This window comes from Ambystoma mexicanum, chromosome 9, assembly GCF_040938575.1.
Source record: "Ambystoma mexicanum isolate Mex_15411 chromosome 9, UKY_AmexF1_1, whole genome shotgun sequence".
NCBI classification, from domain to species: domain Eukaryota; kingdom Metazoa; phylum Chordata; class Amphibia; order Caudata; family Ambystomatidae; genus Ambystoma; species Ambystoma mexicanum.
In genome coordinates, this window is record NC_090931.1 from 592,390,534 (window position 1) to 592,406,050 (window position 15,517).

A 15,517-nucleotide genomic window follows, 5' to 3' on the forward strand; every position below is an offset into this window, starting at 1 on the left:
CGGCAGTCTGATCAGGGAAAGAATCAACAGATGCTGCAGTTCCGAAAAACAGAATCTGGCTGGCCACCAAGGAGCTATGAACAGGAGAGTGCAGTTTGATGCAGTCCTGAACTTGCAGAGTGACCGATGAATCAGTGGCAATGGAGGGAAGGCATAAGCCTTCATGTTGTCCCACGGAATCTCGAGGGCGTCCACAAGGGAGGGCGCTCCAAGCCTTGTCCCTGGATGCATAAAGAGGAAGTTTCCCATTTGTAGAAGTTGCAAAGAGGTCCACCTTTGGAGTGCCCCATTGATGGAAAATGTTGGAGAGGACATCGCTGTTCATTTCCCACTCGTAACTGGCTGCAGACTGACGACTGAGTGAATCTAGTGACTAGGGGTGTGTACAGCCTGGAGCCAGACCTTGTGCTGAATGGCCCAGTCCCAAATTTGTATGGCAAGATCTGACTTGGTGCCACCCTGCTTGTTGATGTAAAACATTGCCACAGCGACACAGAATTGTCTGTTCGAATACGGACTACCCTGTTGGTGATAGACGATTGAAAAGCTTTGAGCGCCAGAAACACAGCCAGGAGTCACAGGTAATTGATATGAAACTGCCTGTCTTGGGGCGTCCACAGGTCTAAAACCTCTAGGTGACACAGCGTCGCTCCCCACCCCAGAAGGGAGGAGGCTCTAGTAACCGTCACTTGTGGGCAGGGCTCCTGGAAGGAGGCCCCCACTGAAAGGTTGTTGGTCGAGGACCACCATTGTAGATCCGCTGTCATGCAGGATGGATCTGGAATCATCTTGGAATCTGGATCCTATGCCGGAGACCAACAGCTCCAGAGAGCTAGCTGAGTGTGCCTCATCTTCAGACGTGCAAGAGGTAGAGTTAGCACGCAAGAGGCCATGAGACCCAGAAGTGTTTGGAACCACCAGGCTGTCATGTGCAAGGACTGGAGGAAGAACTGACTCGTGGTCGATAGGTCTGCAATCCTGTCTGCCGTTAGGAACAACCTGCTACTGACTATATTCCTACGGAAACCCAGGAAGATCAGGTCTCGATTTCCGCCAATTATTTTTATTTTTTATTTTTATATGGTTTATTACAAACCTTTAAAAAAGAAGGAATTACAAATCATCCATAAAATTGCATCAACATTAAATCAATAGGATCAACGCACTTCAAAAAAGACCGAACTGGCATCCTATAAATAAGGTAAAGAATTACAACCAAGGAAAACTTAAGTATGAACACTATAAATAAGAATAATTCAGGTGCATATACTGGTCCTTCCAGCTCACATCATTAGTGTATATCAAATAAAAAAACAGAAGGATGAAGACAGTTTATTACAGTTCCTCATCTACAGCATGAAATCGTAGCAATATTTCTGCAAGGAAAAAGGTTACTGTGATCGTCAGTGCCCTGTCGGCCTCGTCGAACATTAATTGCCACCAGTCTAGAGCAGTTAATGTTGAACAATTTCGGATGAATCTTCCCAAATGTTTTGTTCTTTCCTGCCTGAGCGAAGGGCAGAACAATGTTAAATGTTTGAGGGTTTCCTCTGAAGCTTTACACAGTCTACATTCGTCACTTGGGTTGTCGGGGCCAGCCCATATATTAGTTTTTTCTCTTGTTTTAAACGGATTTAAACAAAATTGCATATATAACTTTCTTCGATGGGGATCCGGAAATAATTTCCAGAAATTTTGAATTTCGTTATATGCTCTTTTCTCATGTGGAAAGATTTTCATTATTCAATGTTTTCTTTTTTGATCGCAGGTTGAGCACTAATCACGTCTCCATAACATTTTATTTACGTGTTCTGGATTTGTTTGTAAAGTCTCTAGCTTGATATTGAGATCTAACATTATATCGCTGCATCGTTTCATCCATAAAACAAAGACTGAGTTCTCGTTACATTGAGTAGGTGCTTGTAAAATCTTAAACTGTATTGGAGAATCTGTCAACGTGATTTTCCTGTATAGGGAGAGCATGTTCCAACACACTCTAGCTTTTATAGATATTAAGCTGAGTTTGTGTCGGATACAATCGGTGGGAGTTCCCTTGGGCAGGCACAAAACTCTAGACCAAAAGATGTTCTCAAGCGAGGTCCAAAATTCTTCTGGGCAGCAGACAGCCCAAGATGGAACAGGAGCTGAAGGAGAGACTGAAGATTGGCCAAGGCCGTCTGTGGACAAGGACTGCGCAGGAGCCAATCGTCTAAGTATGGATATACATGAACCCCCTAAAGTCTGAGGAAACCTGCGATGACCATCATCATCTTCGTAAAGACACGCGGCCGCGAGCTGAGACCAAAAGGGAGTAAACAAAACTGGAAGTGCTCTGTTCCGACGGAGAACCGCAGATATTTTCGATGCGGGCTCCAAATCAGAATGTGCATGTATGCATCCTGGATGTCTGTCACGCAGAGCCAATCACCCTTCCGAAGAGAGGACTTTATCTGGAAAAGCGTGATCATCTTCAATTTCTCTTGAGGAAGTGAAAGATCAAGCATAGTGCGCAGGCCAGCCTGGTTGGGTTTGGGCACTGTGAACAGACAGGAGTAGAATCCCTCTCCTTGCTCCCTGAGGGGAATAGGCTCCACCGTTCTGAGATCTTGAATTTTCTGTACCTCGGCTCTGAGGTAGGGCGACCCAGTCTGCTGAAAAGGGAGGGTTGAAGGGTGGGAATCGGAGGAGGGGCAAGCGGAAGCCCACCTGAGCGACTGACAAAACCCATCTGTCTTCGGTGATGGTCTGCCACGCCTCGAGATGAGAAAAAATTCGTCCTCCCACCGGAGTCTCGTGCGACCGACAGAAAATATCATGTGGATGATTTTTCGGCAGGGAGACTACTTGTCCCTGGAGAGGAAGCTGGTGGCTGAGAGGAAAACCGGCCACCTTGTCGCTATTGCTTACGGTGGGGCCCGCCAACTGGAGCCTCAGATCGGCAAGCTCAGATCGGCCAGAAAACCCCTGAATCAAGAGAAGGACCGAGTTTGGAACCCTGAACTGTGTAGAAGGGGTCTTACCTGGAGCTTTCGCCAGGACCGATAAAGACTTGGCTGTTTGAGTACTTGCCTTAGTCTTCGTGAGTTCCTCATCTGTGGAGGATTGGAACAATTCCTTACCATCAAAAGGAAGATCCAGCACCTTGTCCTGCACTTCCTTTGAGAACTTCGTAGCATGGAGCCACGCTTGGCGGGAGACGTCATCCCCCGACCAGAAGGCCTCGAGCGGAGGTATCTACAGGGTGTGCAGCAGCCTCCAGTAGATCCATGCCAACACTCTGGCGTCCGACAAACCGGCTTTAAAGTCCTCTTGCCTATCTGCAGGAATACATTCCTGGAAATCGGCTGGCTCCCTCCACAGCTTGACATTGGCCGCCGTCAGGATAAGCTCATTGTTAGCCTGACGAAGTTGGCGTCAAGAAGTTTGTCCTCCTTGGAGAGTATTTGGGCCGCTGCAGTGGAGGATGTAGAGGCTGGCGTGGACTGCGGGGTGGCTGCTGCCACTACAGTCGACGATGGAAGCGGACAAGCCGACAAAGATATGTTTTCCGAAGTATGAAGCTTGTATCGAGCATCAATCCTCTTGTTGAGATGCTGCCCGGAATGAGGTTTTTCCCAGACCTTGCGGGCCTCAGCCAAGACGTCCTTCTGGAGGAACAGGCCGGTGCGCTCCTGAGGCGATAGGGTACTGAAATGTCAAGCAGGGCCATCATGTCCAGCACCCAGTCATGAAATGCTCTAATAGAGTGAGGTGGCTCATCGCTGTCCTGGTCCACCTGGTCCTCAACCAGTAAAGCGGGAGCAGAAGACTGATCCGCTGCACGTGGCGCCTCAGGTCCTAAAGTGTTGTCTGGCAGAGCGCCCAACGTCTTTTCTATCGGGGCAGAGGAGGAAGTGGTGGAGGAGATCCAACAGGAAGAGGTGGAGGAGGTGGCACCACCGGGGCCTGAATAGGATCTGCCGGAGCAGGAGGTGGAACAGGAGGTCTAGGATAGATTTCCCTAAACAGATCCTTAAAGTACGCCTTCATGGTATCATAATGCATGGGTGTCTGAAACTTCCCAAAAAACGCATCCTCGGACGAATGTCTAGGCGCTGGAGTGGGCAGAGGGCGCTCGGATGGGGCATACCGCCATGGACGCAATAAGGATGGTTGCCAGGAAGACCCTCCATCTATTGGGTCTACATAGTTCAGGGGTGTGGAACCAGGAGGGAGCGTGACTGGATGAGGCAGCAGTGCCTGAGCACGCCCATCGATTGAAGGGCGGAACAGTTTTTTGTTGTCCACATGACGTGGAAAAGGCTGCTCTGCCCCAAAAGTAGTCCCTGCAGCACCAGCCGGATTGAACGGAACATTGGTGTAAGAGAGGTAGTCAAAAGGGCCGCCGTGGTCCACAGAGGTTGGGCCGCCATTTTGTCGACACCTAAGGTCAACTGCTTCACAGGAGAAAGTGAGGCAATGGTCTCCTCGGGGGAGTCAGTGGTCTTATGTGACATTTTAGCCTTGAAGCAAGGACCCTCAGCAGAGCCGGTACTGGCAGATCTAGGGTGCTTACTGGACACCTTAGGGACTGCCCCAGAATTAGCCTCCAGTGGAGGAACCTCGGCAGAGCCGGTACTAGAGAGCTTGTGGTGCGTGACCGCCTTATTTGCCCCTCGATAGAAGACGCCCCTGAGTGTGGGAAGGTTGAGGGATATATCTCACCGCCAGGACCCTTAAAGTGGATCCCTCAATTCTGCCGGTATTGGATTTAGCCCCAAGGAGGGAAACCTCGGGGTGGCACCCAGTATGTTTATCTCCCTCAAGAGGGGCCTCGAGCCGAGACTCGGTGTGGAAAGCTCCAGACAGAGACCTCAAGGCGAACCCCCGGTACCCAGAGCCACAGATGAACTGGGCTCAACTTTAGCCCCCAAACGGGGAACCTCGGAAGAATGTCTGGTTTTGGCAGGCCCACTGCAGGGACCCTCAGAGGAGGCTCCGGTGCGCCACATAGCATGTGCCACATGTAGATAGAAATGTGAATGTTAGCTATGCCAATTAACCAATCCACTAACAATTTCACCCCTCTGCATACACCTCTCAAAATCTAACCAAACACAACCACAAGCCTATAAACACAACAATCTGCACAAACTTCACTACACTGTAACAACAAAACAAACCACACATAGACTAGCACAACAGTACACGACGGCTACCGACCGGAAAACTCCCCAAATCCAGCCAACGGAGTTACCGGATTGAGACTGCCAACAGCACATCACTGCTTTCCTGCACTTTTACAGCTCTTCCCACTAACTCACCACCCCCCACCAGTTCCCTTTTTTTTTAGAGCCGCTAGAGTGCCAGGGGACCACTCCGGTGGTGATAGTGTGCGGTACAAATATCCTTTAACATTAACATTAACTGAAGGGAGATGCGCGGGGTGGAGCTGAGGAGGGCGGGGTTCCAGCCAAGTGCTGTGGCCGTGTAAAAATAAAACAAGGACAAAAATTACATTTTTGATGCTTTTTGACAAAAGTGCTCCTGTCCTGTCCCGAAGGACGGAATGTCCTACAAGTATGGAGGAATGGGGATGAGACGTAGGAGTCATGATAATTGCCCAAATCAAAGTCCAGGACTATCTCCTGTGGCGTAATCATTCGGTTGACCGGTACCCGATTACTCATGCATGTTTCAATTACCTACAGTTGGGGACCGTTTTGGCCTCTAGATCTGCCAACTTCACAGAGCAGAGATGTATATTGTGTAATATAGATACAAATATCTAGACCACTTCATCTTCTGCCCTCTAAATGTGCATATTAGGGTAAAAACCTTAGTCCCTGTGCTGCTTGGTGTATGATTCCAACAGTATCGCCCAGCATTAGATTATTTGCTAAAAGCTGAAACCCTCTTTGTAGCCTGGGCACTGCTGACATGCTGCAATGCATTTAAATAATGTAATATCTTAGACTCAAATATGGAGTCTATGTGAAATGCATACTGGGTGCAGCAGTGGACGGTTGCTTCAAATTCTCAGTGAAAGCGTAATTTCTGAATATCGTCTGCCTTTTCTGAAACAATGGAAAAACATCTTGCTGTTGCCCAGGCCAGTCAAGGTTTGTTTTTAATTCTGCATGAGACGACAGGAGTTCTTTGGGGTCCCATGAGAAACAGTGTTTACTTGTCACAGCATTCCCCAAGCATCGACCTGTTCTCTGTGAGATGCTGTCAACGGGTGACCTTTCTGGAAATGTACTAGTCTATAGTTGTGTAAGTTAGATTGGGGGGCATCAGACAAGGCTGGCAAAGAGAGGCACATAGTTTCAGCTGAACTGAGAGACGGTGGGCGCATCAAATACGATTTCAGTCCTGTTGTGCTGTCTCTTGGCGCAAAGCCTGGTTTGAGAAGCTGTCCAGTGAAATTCTTGGCAGGGATGAAGGGGTGCGAGCCTATGCCAACGGTGATGTAACCTTTTTTCTAATTCTGAATTTTATTTTGTAATGTTTATTTGAGCTAGTAAACGGCCATATAAGTGCTAGTTTTATATTCACTGAAAGAGAGTGAATTCTTGCGTTTCAAGAATACATTGCCTTCCTATTCAGTGTGTTGGGGAAAAATAATAAAATATATAGACATCCGTGCACTGATATTTGGGAGAGCAAAACACATACGTCCGACAATCATGACAGATAAAGAACCTTGCGATCAAAATTGCAGTTTCCATACAATCATTTAGTAAGGTATGGAATTCCCTGGGTTTATATATTAAATACCTTTTTCCACTTAATGCTGTAGATAGTCTTAAGGGATTGGTCTATTGTCATGATACTTTATTACACATATGGTAATCCTTTTTATCAATGTTTTCTTTCACTATTCATAAATTATAGGTTTTGTACAAATTGTATTTATTTCGTCTTGCACTTTGTTACGCTAGCACTTTATGGAATTAAATGTATATTGATAAAATATTTAATGAATATCTGTGCCAAGTCATTGTACGAGGAAAGATTTGTTATGAACACTTATATGGCTTATTGCCTAATAAAGTTAAATTGACTGACTGGCGTGTGCCATGTAGCTGCAAGATAGAAACAGCAGGACAGGGAGGACCTGCCTTATCTTTTCCAGGTACAACTTCCATTGGCCCACAGAATGTAGCCTGTATGCATTTTTTAACTACCCCCTACCTCCCTTATAACCTGACCTCATATCCATAGAAATACTAACTGACCCACATCACCACTACATCAAACATAGGTAGCTGCTCATGCTTCCTAGAATAGATTAACTACTTACACCAAGTGACACAGAGAATCAAGTGTGCTCTTGGGCACCCATGCATAAAAAAGGGTTAGGCATATTAAGGTTCCGTTAAACGGTGATAAGATCACTTTTTAAATGTGTGCAGTATGTGTTAAACATGCTAAGAGAATTGACGAAAATACAATAAAAACAGACAATGTACCTGTGCTCAACAACTTTTACACGAGACGGGGGGATTCCCAGTACACCACAGCTGTGCACAAGCTCCTCCTTACGTGTCTCCCCTTGATTGTAGTAATTTCCTAAGAAGAATGCAAACATCATCAATACTTGCCGTTTCCTCAAAATCATTATTTGTCACAATGTTCAGAACTTTAGAACGGTCATGAACACTGGCCAAGAAACGTGGGTTACTTTTGAAGGACATGTTCGAGAATTATGTCAATCCAGAGTAATCATTTTTCGATTCACAATACAGACATAGAAAAAAGTTGTGAAAAACAGAACTTTTTTTCTCCAACATTACAATATTTGAAATAGGGGACACTATGCATCAAGAGGAAGGACAGGATATTAGGTAAACCACTGTTTATATTGGACAATCGAGAAAAGTGCATTGAAAAGTTGAATCTAAAATTGTCATAATCGAGAAAGGCCTTAGTAAAAGGAAGAGGATGTTTTAACTCGACAATCTGGAGCCTAATTGAAAATCTTGAATAGAAAATGTCACAGCTATGGCGTTTCATGCAATACTTTCCGAAAACGAATGGGACATCTTCCCAATGTATTAAGTTCGGATTTCCATAAACAAAGTAATTTACAATATTTCATGACAAAAACTTGTTACTTGTAATTCTGAAAGCATCCTGAAATATAATCAAAATTAACCTGAAGCACACATTTTCTTTAGACCCTCCCGATGTTTTGAGCACTGCCATAAACTTAATTTTAGCATTTTGCTTAGGCTACACCAGTAGTAAAGATGTGGCAAGCGATATGTGGGCTGGGATAGGAACACGTGTATTAAACATGAAGTGTAGCATACATTTTATGTTTCAGACTAATCGTGCATGGTGTTTATAAGCAGCTATGTCAGGATATAGGCTATGTCAAGTGCAGAAAACCCAAGACTCGCTGACTGTTTAACAATTTCCCCGATAGCTGATTTGAGCCCAAGTCTAATTGCAATGGATAGTTTCATCATATCATCAATAACGTTCAAAAGCAATTCAAATGGCATGGCAAAAAGGGAATTAAAAAATAGAAAGAAAATTGAAATACTTTATAGATTTATGAAACTTGAGTAATATGTGCAGTTTCACAATAGTGGCGCAACACTTTAGAAATCAGTTATAAATTTGTGTGCAAATACCCCAACATTAGAAGGGTTAACATTGCTTGAGTACCCAATATTTCAATTAAGTCATCATGAATGTTGTGTTGGTGCGCTCAAACACAAAAAAGACCTATTGTATTGTGCAGCCTGTTTTTCCAACACTTTTCAGCTATCCACAATTCAGCATGTAACCTTATAACAATAAGATCCAACTATATTCAGGTCTATAAGCCTAGAAGATAACCAAGTCTGTGACACCCTGCAACTGAATGCTAGCCATAACCTCTACTGAACGAGTAGAGCGGGAGTAGTGGATGCAAGAGATAGTGGTAGCAAAGCGGTGGCAGTAGCAACAGGGAGTGGGAGTACATGAGTAGTGGTGGGAGTACAGGAGTAGCGGTAGGAAAGGAGAGGCACAAGTTAGGAAGGAGGGAGGAAGGAATAATAGAAGCGGGAGCAGTGGAGTGATAGTTGGAGATCAGATTGATAGTAAGAGCAGGAGTAAGAAGAGAAGTAAGATGAAAGGTGGCATGAGAGATTGGAAGGATAGTACCACTGCGGGAGGAGAACATCGTAGGAACCCAGAGTAGTGAAGTGTAAGGTAGAGGTAGAGGCGTGTGTGGAAAGAGAGTGAGTGACATGGAATTAAAGAAGGCACCACCCCTAACTCCTAAGCATACTAAGCGGCCTAGGTCAGGGAGAGCCTAGAAAATCCTTGAGGGAGTTAGTCAGCCACTGTCTTGGGGAGACATCAATATTATTAGTTAGGACAACAGACATGTCATCAGTGGCAAGCTACCAACATCCCTGTTAGGGGCGCCTGTACTAGGGAGAGGGTAAACCACCAGGAAGCAGACAGCAAGGGGCAGCCCTAGCGCCAATTCCCCTTAAGAACCTGGTAGACCCAAAAGGGCCATGTTGGCCATACAGTCATTCTGTTGTAAAGTTTCAATAAAGACCCTTGGAACGTACTACCTAGTTGGCGTGGTTATTTGTGGCGGGCCACCCATCACACAAGTAACAACAAAAAACAGCCAGACCTTTTATTCAGTCGGAGAAATTGGCCCACAAAAGCCACAGCTTTTGCGTTAATTTTAGTGAAAAGATCTTTGTTAGAAGGCCTACCTCTAAGCAGATAACCCACATACTTCACTGTGAAGATCTTTTCCAACCTAATATTGTCCAAGATCCAATTAAAATATAAAAATTTGGGGAATCTCAAAAAGGTCATAATGTTAGTCTTGCTTTCATTAATCAACAGGTCTATCTACTATCTACCATGTGTCATGAATCCTCGCTACCGCCCCCTTTGGACCTCCTGGTCCATTCAACATCGTGCCAGAACTCCCCCAACACCCTCCCAACATGGCAGGCGCCGCTCCTTGATCAACGGTATAGTTTCTAGCCCACCTAGATAAGCGCCCCGCCCCTGCGGATCGGTGCGTGTCAATGCGCTCACAATTCCTTACTTTCTTGCGCTCGCTCCTAGGATTGTGCCTTCCTAGCTCTCCGTGGAGTTGTCGGTCTGTCTTCACCCAGGACTTCCGGAACATATCGGACATCGACTGCAGCTGCGACTCACCACTTCCGCGGTCCTCCATTCCGGACTGCTCTTGCGGTCGCCCTCGGACCGCTCACTTCCACCCAGGACTCCCGGAACATAACGGACATCGACTGCGACTTACCTCTTCCGCGGCTCTCCTTCCAGGACTGCTTTTACGGTTGCCCTCGGACCGCTTTCCTCCACCCAGGAATTCCAGAACCTTCCGGACATTGACAGTGTGGTGTCCGAAGAAGCCTGTCCTTACCTCCACGAGACCCGCACCTGCAAGAAACGCGGGCAGCCAGAACCATCAAGAAAGAAGCTTACAAAGCCTAAACAGGTGAGCCCTCAATCAAGTCGTGACAGTTTGACACACCAATTGTCTGACAAGACAGCAGAGATGGATCCTTCCATGCAGGATCTCTTACGAGGAATGCAAGAACTCTCCACGGAGGTACAGAATCTTAAGGCAGAGAATGCTGCCTTGAAGCAACTGGTCCTGTCCCGAGATTCAGCCTATCAGGACAGCGCTTCTACAGGTGGAGTAGTGGATAAATACGATGGTTCCCCTAAGATGCTCCGCTAATTCCTGGATTCCTGTCTGGTGCACTTCACGTTTAAGCCATACTACTTTTCCACCCCTAGAGCGAAGGTGGGGTTTGTCATCGCACATCTCAGCGGCCATGCCCTGGCCTGGGCTACACCATTGGTCTCAGGAGGAGATCCCTTGCTAGACAATTATGACGGGTTCATCCAGGCCTTTAAGGAGATGTTTGATCGCCCTGACCAGGTGTATACTGCACAAGAAAGGCTGTTGGAGTTTCGCCAAGGATCTCAGGATATGTTATCCTATGTCACCAGATTTAAACAACTTGCCAAGGGTGCTGACTGTTCCAACGAGGCATGCTTTACCCCGTTTCGTCGTTGCCTTAATGATGAAGTAAAGGATGAACTAGCCAGAATAGCCCATCCAAGCTCCTTCCAGGCCCTTATGGATTTGTCTCTGCAAATTGATTTTAGAATCCAAGAAAGAAAGACAGAAAGAAGGACGAAAAGCTCCCCTCCCAAGATGTCTCCGTTTGCTCCAATCTCAAAGGAAAACCGGATTACTGAACCGGAACCCATGCAACTGGGAGCGATGAGAGGCCCTATTTCAAATCAGGAGAGAAGCCACAGATTTGACAGTGGGTTGTGCATGTACTGTGCTTCAGACAAACATCTGTTTAGGAACTGTCCCATAGTACCACCAAGACTTTAGGGAAACACCAGCTCCCGATCCTGAATGGAGCCCAGTTTCGGGAGAACAAGAACCGCTCCATCCCTCCGATTCTGGATCTTTCATCAAGATGCAACCTGGTAGTCCTTGAGGTCACTCTTCTCCCTTCATTTGGGGCACCTCAGACGGTTCTGGCTTTGGTTGATTGTGGTGCTATGGGCATATTTATGGACGACCAGTGGGCATTCAGACATGTCATACCCAGAGACCAGAAGGATATCATTCAGACTGTCGAAGGGATTGATGGCTCTCCTCTGTCTTCGGGACCAATCACCCAACAAACCAGGAAAATCATGTTTTCAATCCACAACCATCATTAAAGTTTACAGTTCGACATAATTAGAGCCGCCCACTATCCAGTGGTCTTGGGCATGCCCTGGTTAAAGAAGCATAATCCATACATCAACTGGGCTGCCGGCTCTTTGTTTTTGGGCTCTGAATATTGTCTATCGCACTATTTAACATCTACCACCAACCCAGACCTATCCAAGGAGGACAAGAGGACTAATTCTCCTCTTACCATCTCCAATATCAATCTTGTACCTGAGGCTTACCAGCAGTTCTCTGACGTCTTTCCCTCTGCCTTTGTAGGCTCATTAGTATACAAACTATACATTCTAAGATGGCGCTCCTAAGCGCACCATCTAGTTAGCCCTTTGTGCTACAGGATTCCCCATAGTCCGCTTTTTATGTTTACTAAACACACACTCATGCTTAGATGGTCTGCCGTCTGGTTAGAGGGTTGTCAGGGAGACAAGCAAACCCACCACAGCATGTACGAGGACTGCATCCCTCGGAGCGGCAGGCGCTCGGACTCGGGAAGCGTCCAATTGAAGAAGCAGCACTTTTTCTACACGCGAACGTGTATTCTTTGAATTTACATCTCTGAGGTAAACATAGCCTTACATCAACAGCGTCACATTTAGTGCAGGCAAAGCCCATTGTATAGCCTTTTCTTTATAGCTCACTTGACTATCTTTCTTTGTGCATTTATATTTCCATACAGAAAACAACAGATTGGTCTGCAATTACACTGTCGGGCACGCCAGGATATTCCTGCTAGTCGAGTTACTATTGCTTTCACTTCCCCCTGCTCCTTCATCTTAAGAGGTAAGCCATTTCATGGCACATGGCTTCTTACCCCCTTCCACTATTTAACGTATGATGTACACATCCATATGTGTATACAATCCTAGGTACACCCATTCTCTTTCAGTTTGCAAATACCGTGCAATTTGGTGAATGTTTGCTATTTCATTACGAATGTAGGGATTCAGCACTCGGATGTCAGAGCCACATTTCCTACTTTCTTCTTTAGGTGCTAGGCACTCAGGAGTTTAGCATTCTCTTGCACCGGCTGGTGTGAAGATCTGAAACTTACGAGCTCACGATTTTTTTGTGAAGACACACACTTCACCTACTCTACATTTTAGGTATGCCGCCTAAAAATTGTTTGTAATTATTAAATGGAGTGTGATATTACTTAAAGGCAGCCTCAGCTGGAATTGTTTTATCCTGGTACATGCAGTAAGCATTTTCTCGCACTGGCTACAGTAGAGGCCTCCATTCTCAGGATGACCCGGATTAGTATTTTAGAACATTTCTGAACTGTACTTAGTATGGTATATCATTACATGGAAGATTCATTTTTGATTGTCATGTTAAGTTTAACACACCTATGCAGAGGCATTGTGTCTATTGAAACAGTCTTTATTTTTACTTATGTTTTTCAGTTTAACCTACTTGGCTCAAGAAGAAGGGATGTGTATCCCGAAACGCGTCAGCCATTACTGAATTGTATACATGGATTACCATTGCTTATTTACTTCTCTTTATTTTGTTGACAGCTAGTTTGGCTTTTTCACTTTAAAATCTCAATGGTGAACTAATTGTGACTACAATTAAAACCTCCTTTTGGTTTTTTTACGAAACAATTGAATGATTAGCTTCATTACTCATTTAGCATGTATAATTTTGTATAATCACAGCCAACATAGCAAACTTTGATGAACCATCTTTTGATGGACTTATGACAGAGTGCAGGGGACGGGAGGGCCCCTATCTTTGGATCCTCGTTTTTGTTTCTACATATATGTTGCAGTGATCCTGTGCCAGGGTCACGTTTCCTCCCACGCACTTTAAAATAATATCTAGTATACCACACACTATTAAGGAAATTTACTTGTGAGTGTAGAAAATTAGGGAGTGCTTCTACTGATCCCCCCCTTTTTTCACAGTGTGTGGTTTCACTGGCTTTGACCAGTGTGGCACAATTTGTAGGCAGCACCCGGTTTCGTTAAACCATTCATTTATAACATGTCCTTTTCACGAATAAATGAACTTACTGACAAACATGCTTCAACTCTAGCCCTTGATGCTGAAGAAGCCAAACGTATTCTGTCACTAATCAAAGACACTGAAAAATTGCTACAGAGCAAAACCAGACCAGACCGCCTCATATTCCAGCTGGAAAAACTCATTAGAAAGGAGATCTCGCAGAAATTACACAAGAGCACTTTAGTGGAATACTTTAAATCCAAAAGGATCCCGAGGGGATTGAGGGTCTACCTCCGACCGACACTGTGTAATGAAAATAAAGCATTCATTGAAAAGTGGGACCGGATCCTGAACAAATGTTCTCTGGACCTCATCCTTTTAAAGATAGAGGAACTATCTAAATCACTTCCCTCCATAGACACAGAAATAGTGAATTTAAAAACTCAACTTAGTGAATTCAAGTCTTCTGAAGAACTATCACAACTGTTAATAGACATCAATGAGAAATTAGCCACGTACAAGTCGGACATAGAACAAAGAAAACGAAGGAAGTTCAAAAGGGATACTTTTTATTATATGAACGACATTGTGTATAATTGGCAAGAGTATTACCATCATCGGAACCTCAACAGAACAAGACCTAGGAATCCAGACTCATCAGACTCCGGCAACGATAGCAGCTCGGGCAGTATAGGTGAACCAACACAACCAGGCACTAAGAGTTCAGTTGTTGACGCAGGAAGAAGAACAAGACCACCATCTAACGGAGGATCACAACCCCCTGAACCAGCAACTACAGCACAAACTATAGGCTCACCAAGACCGGATGACACTGGGGCTTTTTTAGGTCTCCGCGACAAATAAAGAGAAAAACGAGGAGAGGGCAAGTCAAAACAAAAAAGGCAAAACAAATGAGTGAGAATCTGGTAGTTAACATTTCTAAAAAAACTCTCACCAGTGGTCAACTTGAGATGCTAAATCGTTGATTATCATTTATCCCTACAAATAACACCACCTTATTTGAGGAGAAAGTTTGCCTTCATAGGCTATTAAGAAAACTTAGACTCAAAATATTTGAGTCAGATGAGAATCTGGAAATCCGTCGATCTGAGGGTGAAACATTAGAAATACGTCCGGAGGGGGGCGCTGTTGAGCAGCCGAGGAAAATGGCTGCCTAGCCGGTGAGCTCCGTCTCTACCCATGACAATCTGTTGGACATCGGCGGTATACTGAATACTTCCACTACGAAACCACAACGATTTTGGTCCCCCTGTCATCCTGTCCACCCGAGTGAAATTTGGGCGAGAAACGGTGCCGGGAAAGGGAGGCACGGGCCTCGGGCCCTGTGGTGCGACGTCCCTTCCTTGCCAACCCCGGAGGAGGCGACCTGCGGCCTACTGACACGCCGCCCTCGCTGTCCTGCTGGGCTCCCCGCTCCGAGGCACCTCTGGACGGCGCTGACCCCCGGAGGGCCCCGTCAGCCGTGGCTTGCATACTGGGCGACTCTCACCCCGCTGCTGTTCCCGGGACGGTTACGGGCCCCGGACACTTGATCGGCTCCGGCTGCCGTGGATCGGACTCCCGGCCATTGGCGCCCCATCTCCTCCTGGACACTCGACGGCTCCGGCGGTGACGGGCCCCGGCCCCGCCGGGACGCCCCCGCGGGCCTTGTGAGGCTCCCTTGCTGCGCCCCTACTCCGCGCGGTGGAGGCCTGGGCGGGCCCTCATCCAATATACCTCCTACGCGGTGGCTGCGCCGGAGGCCCGGATTGCCTCCACTCGTTGAGGACTGCCGGCCCGCGTGTGCTCTCGGCCGCCACACCCGATCCTGGA

At 46.2% G+C, this 15,517-nt stretch overlaps 1 protein-coding gene across 2 annotated transcripts in view; it reads right to left on the bottom strand.

The window, feature by feature from the left end:
• PIGL (phosphatidylinositol glycan anchor biosynthesis class L) overlaps positions 1 to 15,517 on the bottom strand; it is a 760,299-nt gene that overhangs the window by 706,072 nt on the left and 38,710 nt on the right. For both annotated transcript variants that reach the window (XM_069615215.1, XM_069615214.1), the window contains exon 2: positions 7,455 to 7,554. In XM_069615215.1, the coding sequence (XP_069471316.1) occupies positions 7,455 to 7,554 (100 nt within the window). The remainder of the gene's footprint in view (positions 1 to 7,454; positions 7,555 to 15,517) is intronic.